This window comes from Sinocyclocheilus grahami, unplaced genomic scaffold, assembly GCF_001515645.1.
Source record: "Sinocyclocheilus grahami isolate Dianchi unplaced genomic scaffold, SAMN03320097.WGS_v1.1 scaffold1145.1, whole genome shotgun sequence".
In the NCBI taxonomy this organism is placed as follows: domain Eukaryota; kingdom Metazoa; phylum Chordata; class Actinopteri; order Cypriniformes; family Cyprinidae; genus Sinocyclocheilus; species Sinocyclocheilus grahami.
The window spans coordinates 299,469-326,000 of NW_015506324.1; the positions used below are offsets into that span (position 1 = coordinate 299,469).

The 26,532-nt window shown below is 39.0% G+C and overlaps 1 protein-coding gene across 1 annotated transcript in view; it reads right to left on the bottom strand.

Moving 5' to 3' along the window:
- Window positions 1-20,534, bottom strand: part of pcdh11 (protocadherin 11) — a 105,945-nt gene extending 85,411 nt beyond the window's left edge. The window contains exons 1-3 of the mRNA XM_016252967.1: window positions 19,799-20,534; window positions 11,589-12,170; window positions 3,699-6,185 (exon numbers count right to left, since the gene is read on the bottom strand). Coding sequence (XP_016108453.1) covers window positions 3,699-6,185; window positions 11,589-12,128 — 3,027 coding nt within the window. The 5' untranslated portion in view covers window positions 12,129-12,170; window positions 19,799-20,534. The remainder of the gene's footprint in view (window positions 1-3,698; window positions 6,186-11,588; window positions 12,171-19,798) is intronic.
- Window positions 20,535-26,532: the final 5,998 nt, after the last annotated feature.

Genomic DNA, 26,532 nt, shown 5'->3' on the forward strand with positions numbered 1-26,532 from the left:
ATATATATATATATATATATATATATATATATATTGTACACGACTTAAAAAAATCTGTATGTGTATACACACACACACACATATATACACAAACACACATATATTTATATTTACACACACACATATATACATGTAAAAGATTCAGAGTGTAACATGTTTCACAACGGTGATGTAATAACCAAAATATTAAACTAGAAAGCAAAGCAATTATGGCTGCACCTCTAGGTAGTACTATTAATGGCAAAATGTAATTTTACTTAGGATTATCTGTGGGAAAATCAGACGGTTAAAAAAGGCATACACAAATTTAAAGCTTGTGAATTTTAAACAAACATGCAGAATATATAACTAAAGGCCAAGATGCACAAGAATTGCTGATGGGCTAAACGCTGCAGAAATCGCCTGGAGTTTGACACAACTGGAGGTAATCAATACAAAGAGAGAAATTCAAGAGAGATCAATCACTTCATGTTCTAAAAAAAATGTGTTTAGATGGAAATAAAGGCACATCTGCCCTAGACCCGGCGAGATTCAAAAATGAAGTAATATTTGAATTATTGAAACGCAGGTGGTTGAGAGCATAAACTGTGGACTCAAGGACATCCTCTCCCATATCTTATGTTTTTGAAATGCTGAATGTACCATGAAGCCTGATGCAAAGAAAACGTGTTTGACTGTGAGACCCCATAAGATTGTGAGGGCATATTCATACCAATCCAGATGGGGATGGGTTTGCAAGTAACATGAGGTTAGAATGGCGAAGCTACTGACCTCAAATACACCCCTGCTCTGAATATAGAGGCCTTATAGCGTTTGATTTGACTAGAGTTCTTGCATATTCATGGCCTTGCCAGGGATCAGTCAAGTACGGCAGAATTTACTTGATCTGCCACAACTAAAGTGTGTATTCAGACAGAAGCCCCCCCGCCACCACCACCGGAGGGATTGACCTCTAAAATCACTGTCTGAGAACAGGGAGACGAAAGATAAAAGAAAGGCAGAGATGAGTGAAAGGGGTGGGAAAGAGGTTCGTGGTGGTGCTCGGAATGCAAATTGGACCACTGATAGTATTATGAGCCATATGGCCCATAAATATGTCGTATTTTGATGAGCTTTTCTTTGATGCTGACATCATTCCCAGCCCTGCTAAGCATCCCATTGACCTTCATCAGCGAATGTTTCCTGGGAGAAATGCATCCTTTAATGGTCCCTACAAATGTTCTTGCAACTATTCATCATGGCAAATTCAGACATGATGTTTCTCAGACATCGAGATGGGGTCGCTAAAGTTAAATAATGCTGACATTTGTGTCACTGCTTTATAGCTAACACGAGACACTAGAGATTTTTCACCAAATACGGGGCCAGCGGGTACAAGACATGATCTGATATTCTAGATTCTCTTCTGCAATATCCACTGTCTATTTGTCAGTAATGGCTCTGAGCTGATATCCAAGTTGTGGTTTAAAATGACTAAGTAAGAAGAAATATTATAGACAATAGCTAATATATGAAAGGAAAAATGAGCTTTACCGAAAGTATGGAATGGTAAGATACAACATAAAGAGCACTTTACTTCAGAATTGGAGATGAATCAACACTGTCTAACTTCTTTCTAATAGATTATTTCAATAGTCTATACCTGTCAAAACATACAGGATACTTTTAAGATGTACAGAAATAACATACGACTAAGGCATTCAAAGTTACACTCAATATATTTAAAACCTGAAGAGTTATAAGTTTAGTTCTGCAAGAAAAAAGAAAGAAAGAACGAAAGAAATCATATAAAGATCCGGTCGAAACCTGCCCTGCAATAGATTTTGAACTGCTCAAAGAAGGGGTCAACGTGATTAAGAATGCACTCTTTTAACATAAAAAAAATTATTATTTAAATAAATAAAAATAAAATAAAATTATATATATATTTATATATATATATATATATATACACAAGTCTTCCACACATGCACATTAATTTGCTGCAAGAGCTATAGTATTCACAGTACAGGGTACTACAATGCACCGTCTTAATAGGATTTGAATCACAAATAATTCAAGAATCTGATGCAAGGTTTCAAAACCTTCAACAAATATTTCTGTGTATTTCAAAATACACAGAAGCAGGAAGACAATTATGGCAGGGCAAATTACAAATCTAACCTGACTTATGTGTCATTCCATAATCTCACTATGTAAGCAGGTTTATGTATAATGCACCATGGCAGAGCGTTGCTTTTAACTGCATTTTAAAATAAAGGCCTCATGGTGAAAATGGAACATCAGCTATGTGTGGGTGTCACCTTAAATTACCATGCGCACAAAGCATCTGAGTGGATATACTGTAATTTGTAAGAAATATGCAGAGGGGGATTTTCTTCAATAAGGACAAGAGCTCACAGTGGATGACATGATATTACAGAAGAAGAAAAAACAAGATCGTCTGTGATTGAATGCTAAAAAAAATAAAATAAAAAATAAAGAAGATGAGAAAAAATTTATTTCGGGCAGCTAGTTACTGATCATGTAGATAGTGTCCTATCTAGTATCCTATCACTGTATACATGCTCAGTCTTGTTTAATGTAGGCCCCTGGAGTATCGCCAGCTTACATTCCCGACCCCAGTCCTGTGCTTTCTAACCTGCCTGAGAAAATGGCTACTCTGCAGACTTGATGCCTGGTCATTAAAACATGCAGTTGATAGGTAAAATGAATGGTGTTTCAAGCTATTAGTGAATATGCTTCTATTTATGTCTCACGATCCCACAGCTCTGTCTTCACCTTGATCTCTCTGACCTACAATCGCACAGCTCAGTCTTCCACTCCGCCAGAAAGACCAGTCGCTGCAGCAAGGCCACCTCTCTCTCCACCACAATTTACATTTATGTCCCTCACCTGCTTTTATTTATTAGCTATTTTGCATTTGGCACATCTCCTCTGGAAGCACAGACTAGAATACTAGTATTCAAATGAACCTTCGTCTCATTAATGCCGGCAATTTTCCTCAGAGACAACTTATAATGTTTCCTTTGTACCGAGTTCGAAATTCTATTTAAAAATAATCAGCCTTTCCCTACTATGTTACAAGTTTTAGCTCTAATGAGTTCTATCAAGCATTTCTGTGGGAAGCAATTGTTTCAGCAGTGTGCATCTGTTCAGTTGTGCTTGTGGAATGCAACCCTATCTTGTTTGGTTTTCTGTCAAGCATGCTTGGTTTTGGCATGTCAATCAAGAACAAACATAGCTGTAATCTCAAGCTAGCACTCTTGTTTTTTCTACACACAAAAAGTTGTTTTGCTAATAATTACTCTTTAGAATTCAACGTCTGATTAGAAAAAGAAAAAAAACATCCCATAATCAAAGCCATCCAACATCCCGCTATCTGTCACAGTCTTCCTAATATGTACAAAGTTCCTTCAGTTGATTAATTGTGCCATTTTCGTACAGTCATCTTCAGTGAAGATGTGAAATACTGTTTTTGCTAATATGAGCACACAACCATAAAACCAACAACCTCCCACTTTTGAAGTTTCAGATTTTCATTTGCATATTGCATCTTGACACGCATGCATCTTTGAGCCCATGTTGAAGCTCAGCACATGCAGCTGTCACCATCCATTCTACATCTTTCTATCAGAAGGACAGTACAAATGGGAGCTGGAGCAGCGAGTGGTTTAAGGAAGGAAGTTGTGAATTACCTGTCTGGTGTGGATTTGTCCAGGTGCCTTGAAGCCTCCTTGACAACTGCACTCTGAAACGCTGTAGGGGTCGGAGCTGCTGGAGGAACATTTGGAGAGTGAGTCACAGCCCACCACGAATGTGTTGTCCAGTGGGAGTTCCTGAATGACATGATGCTTCTTGGGAGCCACAGGGGTCTCTGGTTTGATCTGGAATGTTGGCTGAGGGGAAGCGGATTTGTAGTGCTTGGCTAAGTCAGGACTGTCGGGTTTGAAGGTAGTTGGTGTGGTAGCCCAGTTGTACTTTCCCATTGTCTGCTCCTCAAGTTCAACAGGGAGATCTAAGGTGCCATTGATGTGCTCATGAGTAGGGTCATCGTTCTTGGGTTCCTCAATGGTTACGAAATTCAGCAGCAAACTTTTTGGGGATCTCTTCTTCTTCTTCTTTTTCTTTTTAATCTGCCGACCCTCCTGGTTGGGTGATACCCACTCGCCGCTCTGCTTGCTCTTCTGGACAACTTTGTGTCTCGGTGTCTGTCGGCAGCGTACCAAAGCAGTCACAAAGATCACCAGGATAACCGTCATAGTCCCAGCTATTATGGCAATAACAACAATTACGTAGCCATTGGTCTGGGGTGTCACCTCATTGTCCCCAATGTTCCGTTCCAAAGGAGTCTCCAAACTCTTGCGAAGTTGTTCCTGGATGAATGTGGCATTGGAGACGGTATCATTCACAAACAAATGAACAAGGGCGATTGCGTGTAAGGACTCAGGCTGTCCCAAGTCCTTGACCTTTACAACTAGCCTATGAAGTCCTTGGTCTGCTGCTACAATCTTCTCCTGCAGAGTAATGTTGCCTGTCGTTTTGTCAATGGCAAACAGTCCTCTCGGTGACCCTCCAATAATACTATACTGCAGCTCAGCGTTCATTCCAGTGTCATTGTCAATGGCAAATACTCTGGTCACCACTGAACCAGGGCTGGTGGTTGAAGGTACTAGATCATAGGAGTAGTTTGAGGAGGGGATGACAAACACCGGTCGATTGTCATTCACATCAACAACATTTATGGTGACCTTGGCATAGGAGGTGGTTTGCATTTGACCTGCGTCCACAGCCTTGACAACAAACGTGTAGGAACTTTGTTGCTCCCTGTCAAAGGTAATGTTTGGTTTGATCACCCCGGTTTTGGGGTCGATAATGAAATTGTCCTTCCCATTTATGATCGAGAGAGTGACGACTGCATTGTCACCAGCATCTGCATCCGTGACAGTGATCAAACCCACCGTCCCATACAAAGGCAGGTTCTCAGGCACATAAAAGTTGTACTCGGGATGGGTAAAGGCTGGACTGTTGTCATTTTGGTCTTGGACTATTAGCTTGACAGTGACGTTGCTTTGGAGAGGGGTAGAACCATTATCCCTGGCAATGACTGTGAATGAATACTTCTCCTGCTTCTCTCTATCCAGCCTTTTGACAACGGAAAGGATTCCAGAACGGGGATCTATGTTAAATCCATCAGGAGCATCTTGGCCAAGACTATAAATAATAAGGGCATTAGAACCACTATCTACATCTGTTGCACTGATTTTTATCAACTGTGTGCCCGGGTCATTGTTTTCTGGAATGGACAGCTGGATTTCAGGCTGAGGGAAAACTGGGACATTGTCATTCTCATCCTTTATTTTAATCAGGACCATTGCCGAAGTGTTCAGAGGTGGTTTCCCAGAGTCAGATGCAACTATCCTAATTGCATACTCTCGAATGGTCTCGTAATCTAAGGGTGCGGCGGTCTCGAGCAAAAACTGGTCATTGAAGACCGGCTTCAGTCGGAAAGGTACATCATGATCAGTGTAACAAGTAACTTTACCGTTCAGATCCGCATCTTTGTCAGTCACAGTAATTAGGGCTATTTTTGTGTTAAGGGGTGCATTTTCAGACAACAGCACAGTGCCATTAACGAGATTCATTATATAACGGGTATCAATAGAGGGGACGTTGTCATTAATGTCTGTAACATTGACTGTCACTGTAGCCCTTGAAGGGATAGAGCTTCCGTCACTGGCCAGCACTATAAGCTTGTGCACCGGGTTGACTTCCCTGTCCAATGGCTGCTTGACGGTAATCAGTCCAGTTGTGCTGTCAATAGCAAAATGTCGTTTGGTGGCAGGGGAAATTTGGTTGCTGAAGGAGAAGTGAATCTGAGCATTGGATCCCAGATCAGCATCTGTGGCATGAAGGTGTGTGACAGATGTTCCCATTGGGGCATTCTCAGGAACGTTTACCTCCACCTCGCTGTCCTTGAACACCGGCCGATTGTCATTCACATCTGAGACGGTGACCTGCAGAATGGCTGTGCTGGACTTTGGAGGGGTGCCACCATCCTCTACTTTAATTTTCATCACAAAGGTGTCCTTCGTTTCCCGATCGAGGCTCTGCTGGACTATGAGTTGGGGCCATTTGTCTCCTTCAGGCGTCTCGATGATGTCCAGGCCAAATTCACTCACACTCTGGAAAATAAAAAAAATAGCAGTCTTGTAAATGGTTTGCAGTATATTTGACCAAGAACAGTACATCTTTAAAGTGTTTAACAAAATTCCAGTTAGAGGACACCTCCACTTGATGTTTATACTTGAACTAAAAATCCCATGCATGGTGCATTTTTCTTGTTGTTTCAGTTGTTACTAATATTGTTGCTGTTGTTGTTGTTATTATTGTGCCAATTACTAGAACATTTTACTTTTAATGTATGTGGGAATGTGTGTTATGATAATCTCTCAGATAGAACTCACAGAAGTAAAAAAAAAACATACAAATACTAATGTGTTTGAGCCAGTCATTTATTCTGGCTTTCAACAGATGTTGGCTTTAGCTCCAGCATTAAACCTTGGGGTTAAAGTTCTTTAATCCTATGAGAAAATGCACAAGGTCTTCAAAATATTTACTTGAAAAGCCCGTCCGGGGGATATGATCCTATAAAGCAAACATTGAATCCCCACACAGTAAACAGTTCCATCGAGCACCTGAAAACTAAAATATGTGCCATAAACGATGCACTGAGCACAGTTTCTCCCCCCAAAGTAAATAAGACTAAGATGTGATAAACAATCAAAAATTATTTGTTGGGAGAGGAAATTACCTTGTGTCATTCCATATTTACTTGGGTAAGCATAAATCAATGCACATATTCCTGTCTGAAATATTACAGCAAGCCTTTTATTGACCCTCATAAAAAAAAAATTTTCTTCCCTGACCTTTGCTGACTCCTTAATAAGCGTGCTTCGTTTACATTTTCTTAAAAATGTAAAAACTATTTGCCTGTCTGACAGAAAATTGTAGATTTAACATTCAGAAGCAACATTTTCTACCAACCAATACAAGCAACAAAGCCACACTGCATCTCATAGCAATATAATAATAAAACAGTGAGTTCTAGCCCTATCCTCTGGTGTATTCTGCTTTGCTGTACACAACTTATTGTTTTACCCAACTAGCAAGACTCTGATTTAGTGTATGGAAGACAGCTTGTGCAGTTTCAAGTTCATATGTGAAGAAAGAAGCTGAAAAGGAGTCAAAGAGATAAGCTTCCATTTTAAATATACTGCAAGACCACCACAGATTAAAGAAAAGGGAAGAACCTGAACATTTAAAAAAGCTTTTCTCCCAGTAAGGAGCTAAATCTAGGCAACAGCAAAGCCTGAGGAAAATGAAAACAAATGCATGTGTAATCCCCCTGAGAATCCAGCTTCGAATGTTTAAAATAATTTCCTTCCTACCGAAACTAGCCCTAATATTTATGATTACAGATCAGGCTACATGGTACGACAAAACATCATGCGTATTCTATATTTCCGTGGTTGGCGAGCAAGGGAGACAGGGGAACAGTGCCTGAATGAGAGTCAAGCACATTTGTGAAACAAAGACGCTCTTTGAAGCTCTTTCAGTCAAAAAACATTTCATGCTAGAACAAGAAAAGGCAACTTCCTTAAGAGATAAGCTTCCTGCTTCACATAAAGCTGGGGAAGATTACTCTGTCTAGGCACATTTCAAATGTGATTACGATACATATATGCATTTCCCATGCTATGGGTGATCTTGAATCATTTAGTCTGGTACGGCAACTTCCTTAAGAGATAAGCTTCCTGCTTCACATAAAGCTGGGGAAGATTACTCTGTCTAGGCACATATTTCAAATGTGATTACGATACATATATGCATTTCCCATGCTATGGGTGATCTTGAATCATTTAGTCTGGTATTAACAAACCACTTTCTATGGGCACACTGCATGCAGCCACAAATTAACTACACTGGCAAATGACAATTTATCATTTGGGTTGACAAAGTAAGCTTTTTACATACTAAAATCATGTAGCATCCCCCTTTGGTGGATCTTGGCACAATTGTGTGACCATCTGTGGTCTACTGTCAGTACTACCAACACATGCAAATAACACATCAAAACACATCCAAGTACATAATTAGCATTAAAACACAAAAGTTATTAAAGGAACAATTTAGATGCCTACATATATTAGCACATGCAGAACAGCTTTTTTCTTTATTATACAGTCAACACAATTCAACAAAAATTGATTGCCGTGAAGATGTAGTTAATGTAAAAATCAGCACAACAATCTGTTTCTTGTACTTTTGGTTATGACAAATGTGGGTTACAATTTGTCAGTTACAAATGCATGCACGGTGACCATAAGGGCTTTTTTTCACTAGTTATCTATGATTGTTTCAGATTTATACAGGGAGCTAAAACATGGATTAGTTAATGAGTCTGGTTTAAAAATGCCTAGCAATGAGGAGATCAATCATAATTATTCAAGCCAGGCCCATAGAAAATGAGGTTGGGGAATTCTGATTATCTTCAGAAAGACTCAGGTAGAGTAAAAAGAACATGAATCATAGGCCCAAGGGAAGTGACAAATGTCTGAAATTAATACAGGTAGTGCATAAGAATCTACATATTCATACCAACTGACCCATAGAGCATTAAGAGAGACACATGCGATGGATCTCTTTTGTTCAAGTTAAGACTGACAGAGGACGATACTAGGTGTAAGACAAAGCCCAAAAAACTTGCTTAAACTGAACCCAATTGTCTGGTGCAATCAAGAAATATATGCAAAAGCGAATGTCGGTTATAAATAACCCAAAGAGAGCTGTATCGTAACAGTAGAATATTAAGTATCAGTGGGCTTCATTTTGCATAGTTCAACCCCAGAGTTTCTCTCAGCTTTGCAGACTGGCTGAAGTATCTGCTGTATGAATCAATGAGATGACCTTCTACAGCAACGACTCAGAATGAACTCAGTATCAACAACCGAGAAACTGAATATTTTAGACCCTTGCGCCATTGTATTGTGTCGGAACACTGTGTGAAGTGTTAAATACATATAATACAACATATAAAGCCATAAATATTTCACTTACACTAAATTGTCTGTAAATGTCTTTTTTTTGTTTTCACTACCAACTATAATCAGATCTAAGCCATTTCCCTGTGACGGAAACACAAGCGTGGTCTCCTTGGTGAAACTTTGGCTGAACAATCTGCCAGAAATTAGGCACAAATGAAACCTGGAACCAACTGACAGGTAGTAATGTGATTAGAATCTCCTAACATTTCCCCAGAATCCACTATTGTCCAGAACAGTAGCAGAAATCAGTTTCACCTTATCCACTCATGCTTAAACTGAATGCACTTTTACTCGGACTGATCCTCAAGGGAGTGACATTCCAAAATGTTTGGTTTAATGAGCATCTATAATCTCATAAGCTAATTGTTCTAATTCATATTATTTACTTTTCCTGGGAAACAAACCTTTTGTGAGAAGTGTCAGAACCCTTCAGCTCAACTTCAGGCACAACAATTACTTTGTTCTAAGACGATGATATCTTTCTCGAGAATCATTCACAAGCCTTTGTGGTGCAATATTCATGGAAACTCTTTATGACATGTTACTTGTCAGCCCTTGATCATTAATGCATCATTCGACTGGCTCTTCTCATTGTCTTGAAGTGAAATAACTGGAGAAGTGAGAAGTGAGAGCTTAAAAAATAAAATAAAATCACACTTTGGATAAATTATTTAAGCTGAGCTAGTTTCTCTTCCAAGCTAGTTTCAAATCGGAATCAGACACAGATGAAACCCAAAATACTCATGAATTATTGAAATGAAATGGTAACAACTTTAATGCTGACCTTGACTCCCCCAAATAAGCAATCTAACGGAGACTTTGCTGCAATGAAAGTACTTTCGAAAGATCTAAAATGTGGCGCAGAACTAAAACGACAATGACGGCTGTCCCGGGTGATTAAAAACATACAAACGGCTTCAAAACTAGAGAAATGGCTTTCTTAATGTGAGGTTAGAGTGCTTAAACGGCAGGGTAAAAATAACAATGAGTTGGGTGGAACCCACAACAGAAAAGTCAATATCCTCATCCCATGAGCCTGATCTGATCCACATGCCTCCAGATAGGACTTGTAAAGAGGTTCTCTTTAAGTGATAAAATCTCTTCTAATGGAAAGCATTCCTCCAGCCATGCATGGTATTACTTTCTGTAAGCTGACCTTGATAGTGTCCAGGGGTGCTTCTGTGCATCGTTCCAGGTGACATGGCAACACTAATGCTGATGGAACAATTAATATGGCACCGCAATTAAAACCGGGGTAGGCAATAACGGCCCTCTGTGTCATAAGCGAGGGCTTGCTCCTTAGGGGACATGACTGGAATGAGTAAAGAGCAGAAGAGGGATTGCTATCAGAGCTCTTTCAAAGCTATGTGCGCAGCAGCTGTGGCCCACAATGCTAATCATGCAGCTCCATGCTGACGGTGAGCTGGTCTAAACCATTACTGTGTGGGAGCTTCAGAGATTCAAACTCTCACAGGACCATGCAAACGCAGTCCAAGAGGTGGATTCACGGCCAGATGATGCTCGTGGGATGCTTTCAACAACCTCAGAGGATGAAACATATCCTCCCTTTCCATTTCTGTTTACTTAGATCTAGCCTCACCAAACTCGCATGCATGATTCATATAAAGAGACACTACACTTGCAGACGAAGAGCAAATTAAATCATCTGAAAGGCAACAGAGCCTTTACATATTTATTGTAATTGTATGAGGAAACGCACTGGTCATTTTCCAAGCACAGGCAATCGAGAGAGCCGCAGCAGCTTGGCAGAGAGAGAGAGAGAGAGAGAGAGAGAGAGAGAGAGCAAGATACTCTTTAAAAATGCAAATTGGTAACTTAATCAGACATGAAAAGCAAGGATTTGGCTAATTCTCAAAAGAAAAGGTACAAATTACTCTTTCACACTTTAATGACAGTCTTGGGCTCTTTGTTTCACAGTGTATTTGAATTTCACACTGTATTTGAATTTTAATTAAAATACAGGACGACCTTTCTGGGGAATACTAGTTCATTCATTGAACTACGCTACGTCGTAATCTTCCGCGCTGTGACTGACAGCCCAGATGCATGCGAGTGTGCATAGTGACTTTTTACCACTTCTGGGGTTAATGGGCCTTCTGACACTGTATAAAATGCTAAATTAAATACACATGCAACGTATCTGCTACTGTATATATTTTAATAGCATGCATACCATTATCCTACTTTTCAGTTTGAGCGGACTATATTAAGCCGCTGAGAATATTACGCTAGTTTCTCAGAAGACATCAATTAGAAGAAAGAACCATTCTCCCCATTGTTCATATCTATCTTGGTGCAATTAACAACTTACCTTACACAAAACAGAGGAAATTACTTTTAAAACCTTGAGCCAAAAACATTTTTTTTTTTATTGCTTATTGTGCTATTTTTATTCTGGACATTAAGGGCCCATTAAATGGCGGTGTCACGTAATAAATCACAGCTGAATGTTGAACTCACCTTGACAAGCTCGTAGTGTTGAATCCCATTGATCCCTATATCAGGGTCAAATGCGGAAGGGACAGGGTAGCGGCTGTTGATGGCCGTGTTTTCTGGAATGGAGATGTTGATAACCGTCGACTGAAAGAGCGGGGCGTTGTCATTGATGTCTTCGATGAGGAAGCGGATCTTGACCAGTCGGAAAATCTCGTCGGGTAGCACGGCGACCTCGATCTCGTAAAAGCAGCGCTTCTCGGTGAAGACTCCGGAACAGAGTTTCTCACGGTCGATGCGGTTGGCTGTGGTGAAAATCTCTCCCGTGCTTGCTTCTACCTTGACCAAAGGCACATCACCCGTCTTGTAGACAGGTTTAAACTGCAGCGCAGAAGACAGTTTAATGTCTGGATCTAGGTTCAAGTTTAGGTCTTTGCGCAGGTTTCCGATGCGCACATTCTCCGGCTGCTCCTCTTTTACGGTGTAGTCCTTCTCTTGAGCCCGGCACATCAAGAACAGGCAGGTGAGTAAAACCACCAGAACATGGGCCTCACTTGCCAAGTCCATACTCAGAATAGGTGCTGCACTCTCTTCAAAGATCTGCAAGGTCTGCTAGAGGAAGATAAGTGGGGAAAAAGAAAGATGGTCATATTCACAACTACTGTATGAAACACAGTTCTGATACAAATAGCTTTTTGATCCTTTTAAACATTAACTCTTTGGGGGAGCATTTTAGATTATTTTATAGATTAAAGAGGTTAATTAGCCCAATATAACAATTCTGTTCACTCTCAAACCTGTATGACTTTCTTCTGTGCAAAAGAAAGAGAACACACACACAAAAGGGAAAATCTGAAGAAAAAAAAGTGCTGGTTGCTCTTCTTCCATGCAATTACAATAATGGAGACTGAGGTTTTAAGTCTATCGATGTGCATGGGAGTAGCAATGTGAACAAATTATCTTGAGTTGGATCTTTTCAAATGAATCACAAAACTGAGCCACTGGACTGGTTCGGTGCTCAAGTTCTCACAGTGAGTCAACTCACCGAATCAGTCTACTAGACTACTACCAGACGTAGTAGTGAACAACTCCCAAGTGGGGAGTATAGTGCATATGGACTACTTTTTCCCCCTCAAATTGCAAAGAGATCCTTTAGTATCTTTGTCTTTCAAGTAAAAATATATAAACATCTCAAAACAAGACAGAAAAAGACAAAATATCCTTGTTTTTATTGAAATCTCAAACTAGTGAGGTTTTTGTGAAAATGAGGGGGGGAAACACTGTTTGCCAATGGGGTAAAAAGAGATTTTTCTCTTCTTGTGTGTTCCAAAGAAGAAAGAAAGTCGTACAGGTTTGGAACAACATGAGTAAATTACACCGTTTACATTGCTGGGTGATCTACCACTTTAACCACTTTTTTTTTACACAAAAGGAAAAAGACACTGTTTTAACAAGATGATTCATTGTTTAAATTGTCAAATGCTACCAAATACAACATACAACTGCATTAGAGAGGCTCTCCAGATTTCATACTGCACATAATGGACTCTTGTATGCCACTGGCAACACTCAACAGAGTTACAATGCATGATATCAGATTACAGTATGTTGATATTCTGAGCAGCCAAGATGTAACTGTAGTGCAAGTAAGAGTTTTATGATTTAAAGTTCAAGAATAAAGACATGAGTCCCAAATGACTGTCAATATCCCTCAGAAGAATAGGACAAAGCCATAATTCAAAAGTTTGGGATTTGGGAATTTGTGGAGACAAAATATCCTTGTTTTTATTGAAATCTCAAACTAGTGAGGTTTTTGTGAAAATGAGGGGGGGAAACACTGTTTGCCAATGGGGTAAAAAGAGATTTTTCTCTTCTTGTGTGTTCCAAAGAAGAAAGAAAGTCGTACAGGTTTGGAACAACATGAGTAAATTACACCGTTTACATTGCTGGGTGATCTACCACTTTAACCACTTTTTTTTTACACAAAAGGAAAAAGACACTGTTTTAACAAGATGATTCATTGTTTAAATTGTCAAATGCTACCAAATACAACATACAACTGCATTAGAGAGGCTCTCCAGATTTCATACTGCACATAATGGACTCTTGTATGCCACTGGCAACACTCAACAGAGTTACAATGCATGATATCAGATTACAGTATGTTGATATTCTGAGCAGCCAAGATGTAACTGTAGTGCAAGTAAGAGTTTTATGATTTAAAGTTCAAGAATAAAGACATGAGTCCCAAATGACTGTCAATATCCCTCAGAAGAATAGGACAAAGCCATAATTCAAAAGCACCAAGACATGATTTATGGCATTTCAGTGTTTGTTGCCAACTTGCTCGATGGCCACACAAATCCTGTCAGGGCATTATATAAATAAAAGTAGCCAGAGGGCTGAGGCTTTCACAATGTGCCAACAACTCAACTAGGTCACAGAGAACTGGTGGGGGAGATGCCTAACACTTCCAGACTCTGGGTTTTGTTAGTTTACAGAATTGTCCGCGCAGTGCTATTGCTGTTTAAATGTAGTGCCCTTCACCTTAGCCACATCAATAACACCAAACTAAAAGAGTTTGACTTTCTTTTAAATCAAAGTGATTGTAATAATATACAACTAGATCATTAATAAAAGTTAAACTTTTATTAGGAGTAGGAGTATCCAATAAAGCTTCAGCAAATTAATTACTAAAATATAGCACGTTACTAGAGCGACAAAGAAAAATTACAGCTCATGGCATAATGTTTTTGAAATGGGATATCCTGGAAATACTGTTAACAATGACTCCCCATTTGTCAAGTCATTAATGTGTAATTTGTATGTGCCAAAAGGATGTTTGTTTAAAAACAAAGCCGAACACAGCAGAGATACATGATTATGTACCTTGAAGATTCGCTTCACACATCAAAAATGTATCACAAAGACTGATTCCTTTAAACACACAGAGAGCTGAAGGCCTCGATTTTTTAGCCGCTCAAGTCTCAGCTGTCACAAGATGTTCTGTTTTTCACAGTGAACACTCCGGCTGGACTGTAGGGACTCATTAAAGGTTTGTTGGGCAGACGAGCACCACTCAGAGTATTTACATGACAGTGATCAATGGCCAGCTTACTATCTGCACATATTCTTAGACTGTTACGTTGTTCTTTGAAGAAAGTAGTGAAAAATGATTTGGTTTGCTTTTGAAGATTGCACCATTTTTGAGTCGGCGAGAGCAAAGCAATTACTATTCACCTACTGTACTCTGATAAGCCCGAAAGAGTCCAAGGCTGTATCCGACAATGCATAATGAAGAGGACTTACTGGCTAAGGAGTGCATTGCAGAGTAGTGCATAAAAGATGAAAAGATGATCTACATCTAAATAACCGCAACTGACACTAGTCGTGATGCGCAATAAGGGCGACGGGTCTCTCGTTCTGCAAATTCCCTTGCATTTTTAGATCATCAGTTTACTGTCAACAATAACGAATCACACCGTCCTGGGGAGAGAGAGAACGCTGATGAACCTGTATAACCCAAAATAGCACCAAACAGTGTAGACAGTATAAGCTCCAGCTCTCAGTAAGTGATGTCTGGCATTTTGTATGGAGCTCTGCTACCCAGGGACGTGGTGCTGGGATTAGAGAATTCCACACGGGAGCCCACATGTCACTCCTCCCCATATTTAGGACAGTTTATGTTGTTGCGAAAACTCGTGGAGCCATTTTCAGATTTACTCCTGGGAGCGATTCCTTCAAAACTATACTCTGGATGGAATCATAAAGCTTTGAGTTTCAACTTTACCAATCTTTGGAAACTTGCAGCTTGAGAGTGAATAGAGAGAATTAGCTGGGAAAATTGCACTCATGGGTATCGGTGTGACTTCCTCCCTGCTTGCGCAGGGTTCCAGTGATCTATTCTGAGCGGCGGACCATGCATTCCAGGGAGTATGCAAAAGCCGTCCTTCCCTCCGGAGCCTGGAGTGAGCGGAACACAGACTTTGGAGCGCTTTACGTGACAACATGATGGACAGGCCTGCCTGTTTTTTTATTTTGAGTTGAGCTGTCAAGGAAGAAAATAATTCTACGTCAACCGCAAGTCCACGCTGAAACTCTGTCTATATGAATCGGCAGGAACCAAATGCTGCAGAGGTGGAAAAATCGATACGGTTCAACCTACCAAATGGGCATCAGATTAAAACGATCCAATTTAATACGAATGGTAATTAAAGCAAAATGACATTTCGAATAATGATTAAAGCCGCTTATGGAAGTTAAACTGGAACAACTGCCTGAAGCGTGTCACTTAACTTGCTCTTATCAGAAGCATCGCTCTCTTTATCGGTTTAAAGAAACCCCGTGTGTACGATTATTTGACATTTCGATGTCTTGTTTGAGTTCGCCCTCCACCTTTTGCCATCAGCAGCTTGAGACCCGTAACCCCCCTGCCAGCTGTTCGCCAGCCTACCTGCTGTCCTTCTTGTGTCAGGCTTTTCATCAACAGAAAACATGTTTTTTAATAATTTATTCAGGCTTTATGCATCAGGAAGGCATCCTTTTTTATCTAATGGTTGGTAATGAAAAACATCTGGTATTGTTATTAAACATGAATATTACTTTTATTGTTGTGTTGTTGTTCTGCAACATCACTATCATAATTTCAAGTCTCTTAATTAATTGCTCACATGTACCTGAACAGGCTAGACTTATGTGTCATATAAAGTTAGGATTCTTTTGAAACACACAGACTGGCTTTGAGTAGCTCTGATGGCGACTACACTGATCCTAAGAACCAATGATCAATTGAATGATCAATAGGGAGGTATTAACATACCAAACAGGCTGCCAGTCGCAACGGATAAACAGATGTAGCAAACGTGATGGAGTCGATTTAGGTCCGTCAGCAAAGATTATGCATCCAAACAGTCATGTCTGCCATTTATCAATTTATCAAAGTTTCCATGCGGTCAGATGACAAAATAACTTATGGCTAACTTCAGCCAAGAAGGAACCGAGAGTGATTTTGTTTGCGTAAAATGGTGCGCCATGAATCATGGATGAGATTTTTGCTAATTTGAATCATAAATAATCATAGTAAAACTTGATTTAATTCTTTAGACCAACATCAGGCAATTTATTGTGGGCACTTTCAGTGGAACGACATGTCAGTTGTTGATATATCATTCTCCCAAATTGATTTTATATGGACAAACATTGCAAAGTGTATAACATGCCAATGAAACTCTAAATCTTAAAGGCTGGTATTTGGCCTGTGATGCACCATTCATCTTCACTCTCCCCTCTCTGAATTTTCCCTTTAATAAATAAATAAATAAATGTATTAAATCTATAAGTTATGAATGACAGGAATTAGAAGCACAAGGGGATTTCACAAATGAAGGATAACATTTATTACAGGTTTTAAGATGACAGACATGTATGCTTGCATCACTCCTTTTACACTACACATTTTATGATGTATGTAGCATATTTAGAGTACTTTGAAAACAAAATATTGACACTTAGTTTTTATAAGCACATAGTTAAGAAAAACATAATTTAAACAAATGTAATTAATCTCACCTTGCTCTAAAACACAAACATAGACTGTAAATTGTTGAAATGTAAAAAGGAGAGAAATTATGCTAATAATCTGTATATTGAAGGCGGTAAAGCATGTTTTTTTTTTTCACTGTAATGCAAGGCAAGATAAATAAATAAATAACACCACCAATAGAGGGCACTGGAGTGGTCACAGTGTGGTCAAATTATAACAATTAATATAGTATAAATAACCATTGATATTAATGGTTACATAGTTGGAAGGCAAACTCTTATTCTAATTATCAGATAATGCAAGATCAATTTGTATAATATATTAGCACACTGTATCAAGTGTAACCACCTTGACCAGCACCGCAGTGCAGATTCAGTATTCGGCAATGACAGAAATGATTGTTGATGCATGTTTTTTTTTTTTCTGCCAACTTGCAGTTGGGCAACTGTGCAATTGATATAATGTTTATATCATCAGTCTTAGCTAAGTACGTTCTTCACTCAAATTGTTCTTACTTATTGATGATACTAGTAGCTTATAAAGCAATACAGAAAGTTTATTAAAACATCTGACTTCATAATAATACATTTTTGAAGCCCTGACTATTTTATGTTACTGGATTACAGGCAACTATATACAGTAACAAATGTTTTGTGACATGTTCTGTACATTGCTTCCGCGTCCGATGACATCATACTTTTAGTGGCCGGTCAAGACTGAAAAAATAATTCCTAAAAACTTCCTAACTCACACCCTTTGATGTGCCATAACTTCTATCTACAAAGGTTAGCTATCTACATTTTGTTTTAGATATAATTTACTGCATATAACAACACAACATTCAATCTATTTAGAACTACAGAATGAATGGAACAATTGAAATGATAGGCTATAGAGGGAATTAATGCATGTTTAAAAAAAATAGTGGTGCTATCCGAGTAAAGATGGGATTTTTTTTGTTTCTTGTATACTGTTAAAAATTGCATAAAGTTCTTTCAGCATCGACTCTAGGGGCTCAGTGCTTTCCACACTCCATGAAGAGATGTGAAAACTGGTCAACATTACTATAAACAATGAGTAATAAAGAGAGCGCCCTGTTGAATTTCTCCATATCTGAGTGTTGCTCAACCACCAGATATGCACAGTAAAAATGAAAACCAGTTGCATCATTTCGCCTTAAAGCATGAAACAATGTTGTACTCTTGTCCCTATGAAAATCCAAATTAGAAATTAATCCGATTTGACACTCATACCCGTCATCAAAGGTCAACTGATGCATAACAGAATGTGAACAAAGCAAGCAGAATGGATTACATCTACAATGCGCTCCCCCAGTGCACTTGTATGCTACATTTGAACACTTACCTTTAAATTGCCAGTAGTTTGCAGCAAAATACCCATGTTACTATACAGTTATTACCAAGGTAAGTCTAATTTACGAATATGGGATCCTTAAACACTGTGTAAGGCTTTAGGAATATTTGTTATTTTATTATTATTTTGTTGTTGTAGCTATTACAGTTGAATAATATTAAGCCACATCTCATTTTCAGAAGTAACAATAAATGTAGTATCTACACTCTTAATAATAAAGCTTCCAGTTAGAACCCTAAGGTTTGGCGTGATCTAATTGGTGAACATTTTAAACTACACAAATAAGCTACATTTTATTAGCCTGTTATTAGCTATTCTTTTCTAATTGTTGGGAAAACTGTTTATATACTTCTTTAAAGGTTCACGAAACCGCACACTGATGTGAAGAACCCATCATGTAACATCAATGACTTTTAAATCGCCAATGAAAATCTTGCATTCATCAAAAACTCCTTTACAGCCCACAACGGTGCTTGATAAATCATTTAAGAATCTTTTTTTTTTTCTTCCTCAAGAGGGTATGGTATTCAAGCGGAAAGTATGGCTATGGCACGGCATGACATTTTTGTAAAGGACCGGATTTGTGTTTAAAACAAAGTATATCTGTTCGGCCTCGGCCGGGAAAATGCCGCATCCTCCTGGATCAGCTTCCGACTTAATCTGCTGATGCTCTTCTGCCTAGCGAGCTGCATACACCCGTGCATTGTTGAGTAGCCTAAATTATGCGATGTGGCCATTTCCTTAAAAAGCAAACTATGGAATGTATTCATATTTTACACATAGGGTTAGGAACAGTTACAAAACAAAGCCTCCTAAAGCCAGAAGATTGAGGAGAACGCTTCAGAAGTTGTTAGATGGCATAGCAGTCGCTGTGCTGTTATTCACGTGTTGGCTGTATGAAACGTTTTAACACGACTTTACCTTTCCGTTAAATCGGACGCGTTGTTATTGCCATTATAATAAAGCAAAATCAGCACACTAACTAACAAACTACCGCATCTTCAGTCGGAAAGTGAAGCCGTATAGGATAGCTTTCGGAAATTCTGCAGTTCGTGTCATTATTAATATTTTGTAAATATTACAATTGATTTATTTTCCTCCTTCGACTTTTTTTTTCCAACAGTGCAAGCGCATGTAAGTGCATATTTAATCTAATTCGCGATGTGTTTTTTTTTTTAAGACGTTAAAGTAAGTACGACCGATCGTTTCAATGAACTAGGGAGCGCGGTACAATTCTTCTTCGCAAACATAGCTTAAAATAGAAAAATAAAATATATATGAACATAACCCATAAATGAGCATAAAAAAGGACGCGTCTTACCTCGGATTTCTCTGTGAATATGGAAACTCTCAATTCCCGTCACGTAGCGGCATCACTGCTGGAGGAGATGAAGTGCCGTGAAGCAGACTGAAGAAAATCCCACAATCAAACAGCTTCACGTAGTGACCAGTCGGTATCCAACTAGAGACAACGATCCATGTCCATGAAAAAGTCCACGGTCCACGCACGAACGGCGAAAAGCATCTGCGAATGACTTTTGAGAAGAGACGATGTAATTCCTCAGATGTCTCGCGCCTGGCTACTGCTTGAATCCCACGCGCGCGGAGAGAGAGCGCTGCTCCAAATGGGTTTGTCAATGTGCAGTACTTCTTATTTCAGTGCATTCATACAGTCATCACGGGGAACAAAACCAAAAAAAAAAAAAAAAACCTGGGAAAGCTCCTCGCATGTACGAAAACTGTTTAGTGAGGTTGTTTTCTTTTTCCTCGGTGCGTTTAATTAACTGCTAAAAAACTTGTAAATCGTATCCTCGGACACGCCGTTTAATGTCATCCCGTGGTTTGGCAGAGTGATGGAGAGCAAAATATCTATTTTGAGAAATACTGATGGACTGTCAGTGTAACGGAGCAGGTGGACAGTGTGCCTATAGGTGCAGCATCACTTCCACACACTGAGATTTTTTTTTTGCCGTAGTTGTACGCAGAGCTCTAGCAATCTCTTGTATTGTATGAACTCAGTTCCTTAGTACTGCCCACCTCTCCACCTCCGATTGACATCATCGCGGGAGGAGGAGCCAGCGATACGACATAACCAGCCAGTGTTCAAAACTATGGCCTTACTTCAGCCTGAATCACAACGGTTAGCTTATAATAATGTTTTCTCCTTTGAGTGGTACGAGTACGTTTTTGAGGAAAATTCGAGCATGCTGCCGCGTCAATACATCACGTCGTTATATAGGCTATATCGCATGTGAAGATCCTGCAGGTGGCGGTTTATAGCCTTTTCTCACAGCAGCCAGAATAATTAAATGTATCATTTTGATGGCGGATTGTAATTCAGAAAGGATTATGTGTTTATGAAACACATGTGAATGAAATTAAATTATATTGCCGTTTTAAATGTGCTTCTGATTACAGATAGCCTGGGATTACACAAGATTTTAAAGACAACCAGTTCGAATGGAGCATAATTGGCTTTTTGGGTAAAAATAATTTCTTAATATGAAATTCGAATAGTATGACAGTTAGAGATTAGACTGTACAGAAATTGAAATCTATACACTAATACACACTATATTCATAGTCACGCAATGCTGATGTTGTTGCCATTAATAATTTGAAAATAAAGTATAACAATAATAATAATTTGCACGGTTTGATGTGATATGAGCTAACCGATCGTTAGATTAAATCCCCATATAGCGCAATTTATTGTAATGCTTTTTTCCTCAGTTGGTCAGAACAAACGTGGCAGACTTGTTACTTACTTGTTCAGATGACAATATACAGTGAAAATTCTTATTTGGGTCATACATTCCAAGACATAAGCTACAAGAGTCAAGAGTCAAGAGGCATTTATTTATCATTTGCATAGGTAACACTGGGGAAAACTGGGCATTGAAATGCTTGTGACGAGGCTCAGACATACAGTGACAACAGTAAATAACCACACCGGTGCGGTGACTGACTGCCACACATACTCCTCAAAACATTAGATTCATCCACGCTGGAGCCGTGCCGGCGCACAACCCACACAAGGAAGATAATTCCGCTAACAGCTGCAATTTCAGGTTTTCATACAGAGATAGCGACAAAGAGGCAAAATTTACGGACTGCAGCTTTACAGTAAATACTCATACTGGTGTTACAACCCAGGCTGGAAGTGGGGTACTTTAAATTTGACATTAATTTAGACAGTTTTAAGATTCAATTTGCGGTCAACAAATATGGAAATACAGTATCAAAAAGTGACTCAAAAACTGAAGTTACAGATGTTTAAACAAAATGTGCACAACATGCCCCATTTCCACTAAGCATTCAAACCAGATAACCAGAAATTTAAGCGAGAACACCAGTCAGTTTACCAATGTAAAAAGTGCAATGGTTCGTCAGCACAATTGAACACTTTCTATTGCCAGGGATGGCTGAAAATCTTGCACAGTCCCACATTCAATAAAGGTCACCCACACAACATGTACACATTGATCTTCCCATTAATTTTTACACTGCTGCATTGTAACAAATCACAGTCTTTGACTGGCCCCCTCAAGCTAGCTTTTCTTACCAAAAGCCATAACCTTCGTAACATCAATCACATCCTGATGCTTCACCTCAGCATGCTTTTAAATGGTCACACTTTCAATTGAGTGTGACGTGCCCTTAAGCTTAGAAAGGTGGCATTTAATAAAAAAAAAAAAACATTCAACTTGTGTACAATTGCATGTTTACGGTTAAGCTATTTCTTGAACTCTTTCTAAGGCTAATGCGTATTGGATCATAATGTTTAACATCCCATTACCAGACATTATTTAAGAGCAACATTTACAATGGCTTCCTCAAAAAAAAAAAAAGGCAAGCGCCTCAGAAAAAATGGCTCCCCAATTAGATAACATAGTTGTGCTAAGCTGCACAATCTACTTCGGGAAAACTACATCTTTGGATGAATTCGGAGTGTCCAGGGAGCTTCTCTCCCTCATCAAGTAATGTAGCTATCCGAGAGCTATACCTAAAAGGGTTGATCCCTTCATATTTCTAAGATTCATACTTCTTGTCACTGAAGGACTTCTCCTAGGCATGTTAAAGAAATGCAAATCTGAAAGCCTTAAAGCAATATGAAAGGCACAAAATACCTCATGAATTATTCAGAGGGCTATTTTGCCACCCTCAAAATGAACTTTTAGAGAAACCAGTTATGCATTTCTGATAGGGCTAGAGAATCCACCAAATGCACAGAGCAGTTTAAATGTCATGCTGCCCATCTAATCTTGGACATTGTTTTATTTCCTGCTGTAAATGGGGCGGTGAGGGTAACATTTGTGAGGAAGCATATGTGAATAAAATCTTAAATGCACTGCATGTAAAGCAAGCACAAATGATGATGATTTGATAGTATCTGAGTCGTTGCTGTTGTCCTTGTTGTGTCTCTATGCATATTGTCTTTCAAGAGAACTGTACGCCAAGCATTTTTAGATAGCTGTTCTCCACTATCTCAACCATGATAATCTAATGATGTGTGACACTGGATACCTGTGTCTGAATTTTCAGGGCCACATAAAGGACAGAGTTACAATATTTAATGGTGTGAAGTGTTTGCTTTGTGCTCAGTAATTAAAACCTCACTGGTTAACTCGTACTGGGTTTAGAATTCGACATCATATTAATTTCCAAAGAACAAAAGCCTGCAGTTATATATTTCCTGCTGCTTTATTTATTAATTTTTTTTTTTTTTACATTTTTGGCACAGCATCATTACACTTTTTTTGCACAATAATATTATAATACATAAATAAGTACAGATAGACAGACGGACGGACAGACAGACAGATATCATTTTCTAATTTACAGGAAAAAACTGTAAGCTGATATACTGATGAAATTACAAGCATTATGACAAGCATTTTGGCGACTAACTACCCCTAACTTAGAGTTCATAACTGTATGTCATTAAAAGCTGTGAATGTTAATATACCAACTCATTTTCATCTACTAAATATGTAAACAATGATAACGATAAAGATTCTGATGAAAGTTCATCAAAAGTTTCCATCAGATATGGCTAATAAAAAGACACAATGCATATAACATAAATAAAATAAAACATTAAAAAATAACAACTTGCTAAATAAAACTGAATTGTCATAGTTCATGCATTTTATACTTTTTACTTATAAAATCATACTTTTAAAAGCATTTTACAGTAAAACTACCTTGTTACATATTTAACCTTTTTGTTTTTACAATATTCATATACTTTACTGTCAGAATATAGAATTTATGTCAGAATATAGCACATGAGTACAGTAATATATGGAAAAATTATATTTTTCGGCATGATAATTTAGCAGGAACATTAACAGCAAGTTTTACACAAGCTTTTCACATTACAATCAGTGGTGAATGGTGGTTTCTCCTGGTATAAAACACATCAAGCCGCGACTTCCCATGGGCAAATCAGATCGAACCAACACATGTAATCAAGATGACTACACGGAGTGTTAATTACACCTCTTGTAGTAAAATCCAAACTAATGTTTTAGTGATTATGCAGTTTCTTTAATGTGATAAAAAGGTACTGTGTATAATATGAGATCCCACGAATGAAAAGTCTAGAGTATTGCACAGAGCTGTTTTTCACTTTTTTTTTTGTTTGTTTCACAGATATGATCAAATGGGGTTTTCCTCTATTCATCCCTTAGTCTGCATGCAACTGGCCCCCCTACCAGATGACTCATTACTAACGGCACAAAGAGAAATCATTGGAGGAAAGAACACACTAATATACCTTATCAGTCTAGCACACCTTGGCAGGGGACGGTGCTGAAGACCAGGGAGGTAAATTGCAAGGTGTGCCTCAGTATATTAACATTCAAGTTCTTTCAGAGAGGATTGATCTTTCTTCCCTATAAAACATGACCATGCCTCTCTTCACCAACCTGCCGTTAAAGAATGACTTGTTACTGTTCCCCCTTCCTCCAGTCATTCATCGGCCTCTTAAAAATCCTGTCATGCTCTGCAGAGGATTCGTATTATTCAGACAAATCAACGTTACTTCTCTGTTAGCATACTGATGGACGTGGGTCGAATAAACAGGCTTGTATTCAAAGGATGTTTAGGACATTATCCTTGTGTTCGTTATTAGTGATCATTAGTCTATTAACCTCACATACAACATTTTGGCCCACTGCTTTTTTCTACGTCTTAACGGGATGATTGAATCATCATCAACTGTAATTGAATTCCCTTATTTCCTATACATCAAGACATGCCTGCATATGTACGCTTTTATCCTACACTGGCTAGCTGCCATCATCTACTGAACATGATGAACAAAGACACAGAGGTGTCTGAGGTTGAAAGGAGCTCCATATCTTGACCTTTGCCTTCAAAACATACAACATTCAAGACCTCGGCTCAACCCGGCAGAGTAAGCCGGCATTCAAACGAAAAAGCGCCCTTCAGGCATGATGATCGTTGGCTTGTCGTTCCACCGTGGTGGAAAATGGCAAAACGTAAATGAAAGTGGGCAGTAATACAGTCAGGGCCATGAATTATGAAGAGCTTTGGAATCTAATAAAATATGTAAGGATTTAAGCCATCTGAACTGGATACTGTCTTTTTGTCAGGTAGGTATGAAACGCTTTTCTGCCTACAAAAGAGGAGGAAGGCAGAACGGGAGCGAGGGTAATCCTGCCCATCTCTCAAAATGTCAATGACTGCTACCATCGGGGGTGAGCATTAGGGGTATGCATCCAGCTATAAGGAGACAGACTGAAATAAAAGATTTCAGAGTTTGATGCACACTAGCTTCACAAAGCTCTCTATTATTGTCAGCTCCGAGTCTTGCCGAGCTGTTGTACGGCTCATGGAAGAGTCAATTGCACAGGCTATGGGGTTTCTCAGTTAGATGAGATGAAGCGATTCAGTTGAATGCTGGGGCTCGTTGAATTGCCTGGCATGAGCCAGCTTGGCGATGGTCGGGGTGAAGGATAGTTGTTTGTTTGTGTGGAAGTCAAGGTTGATTGCAATCATGGAGTGGATCTATGCCATGTCCTTGGGGAATATTATGAGGTGAGGAGGCCAAGGAGATATCTGACAGCAAGGATGCATCTGTCCCAAAGCCCGCTCCCACCAATCTGTGACAGCTATGCTTGTGTTATACTGGACGTTTTCCATGATCCTGGGCTTGAACGGTAGAGGATGCGTGTGGAAGAGCCTCAAAGACTAATAAGAGGCTTCAAATGATGTACATGGACCAATTATTGCAGCATACCAAGGACACCTTATGCCAACTGTCCAGATGTTGCTGGATGGGACTTTTAATGAGAAGTAAAAACACCCTGGGATGTTTGTTTGTCCTTTTAATAACTATTCAGAGAGGTTTTGTAGATTCTGACAAGAGGCTATTTATTTGGTTTATGACTGTAAGTCAAATCATACCAGCTCTTGCTTCCTGATTGCTTCAGATTTTTATATGCCGTTTACAAACACGTTGCACTACATTGACGAATACACTCATGGCAGGAGAGCTAACGTGTTATTCCTGTAATACCAGTTCTGGTTGCAGTAAATGGGAGTTAAAATGTAGAAAATATCTATTTTTTTGCTGGTATTCATCAAAACGTCTCACAACAATGTATTGAGTAATACAAAAAATCTGAAGGGAAATGCAAAACAGACAATCATTTACTGTGTCACGTCATAAACAAATGTATTCTATGACTCATCTTAAAAACGTGTCTTTATAGAAGCCAAAAAAAACGAATTTGTCTCTCTGAATCTGTGATGTATTAGTTCATACATCAAGCGATGGAAAAATACAGCTTATTATTGTTTGCACATCTTGCCATGAATGAGAGACACTGTTTGTCCTTTGCATTACATTTGAATAAGAAATAATATTAATGCACTGTAGTCATGCTGCTCATCCACATACATCACTGCATGCAACATCTGCTTTCTGTCACAGAACAGAGCAAGATCAATTTGTTGTGTGCATGCATAACTAATTTATCACATTGTTCCCCCCCGTAGTTCACGGCTGCAACGCACGCTCAC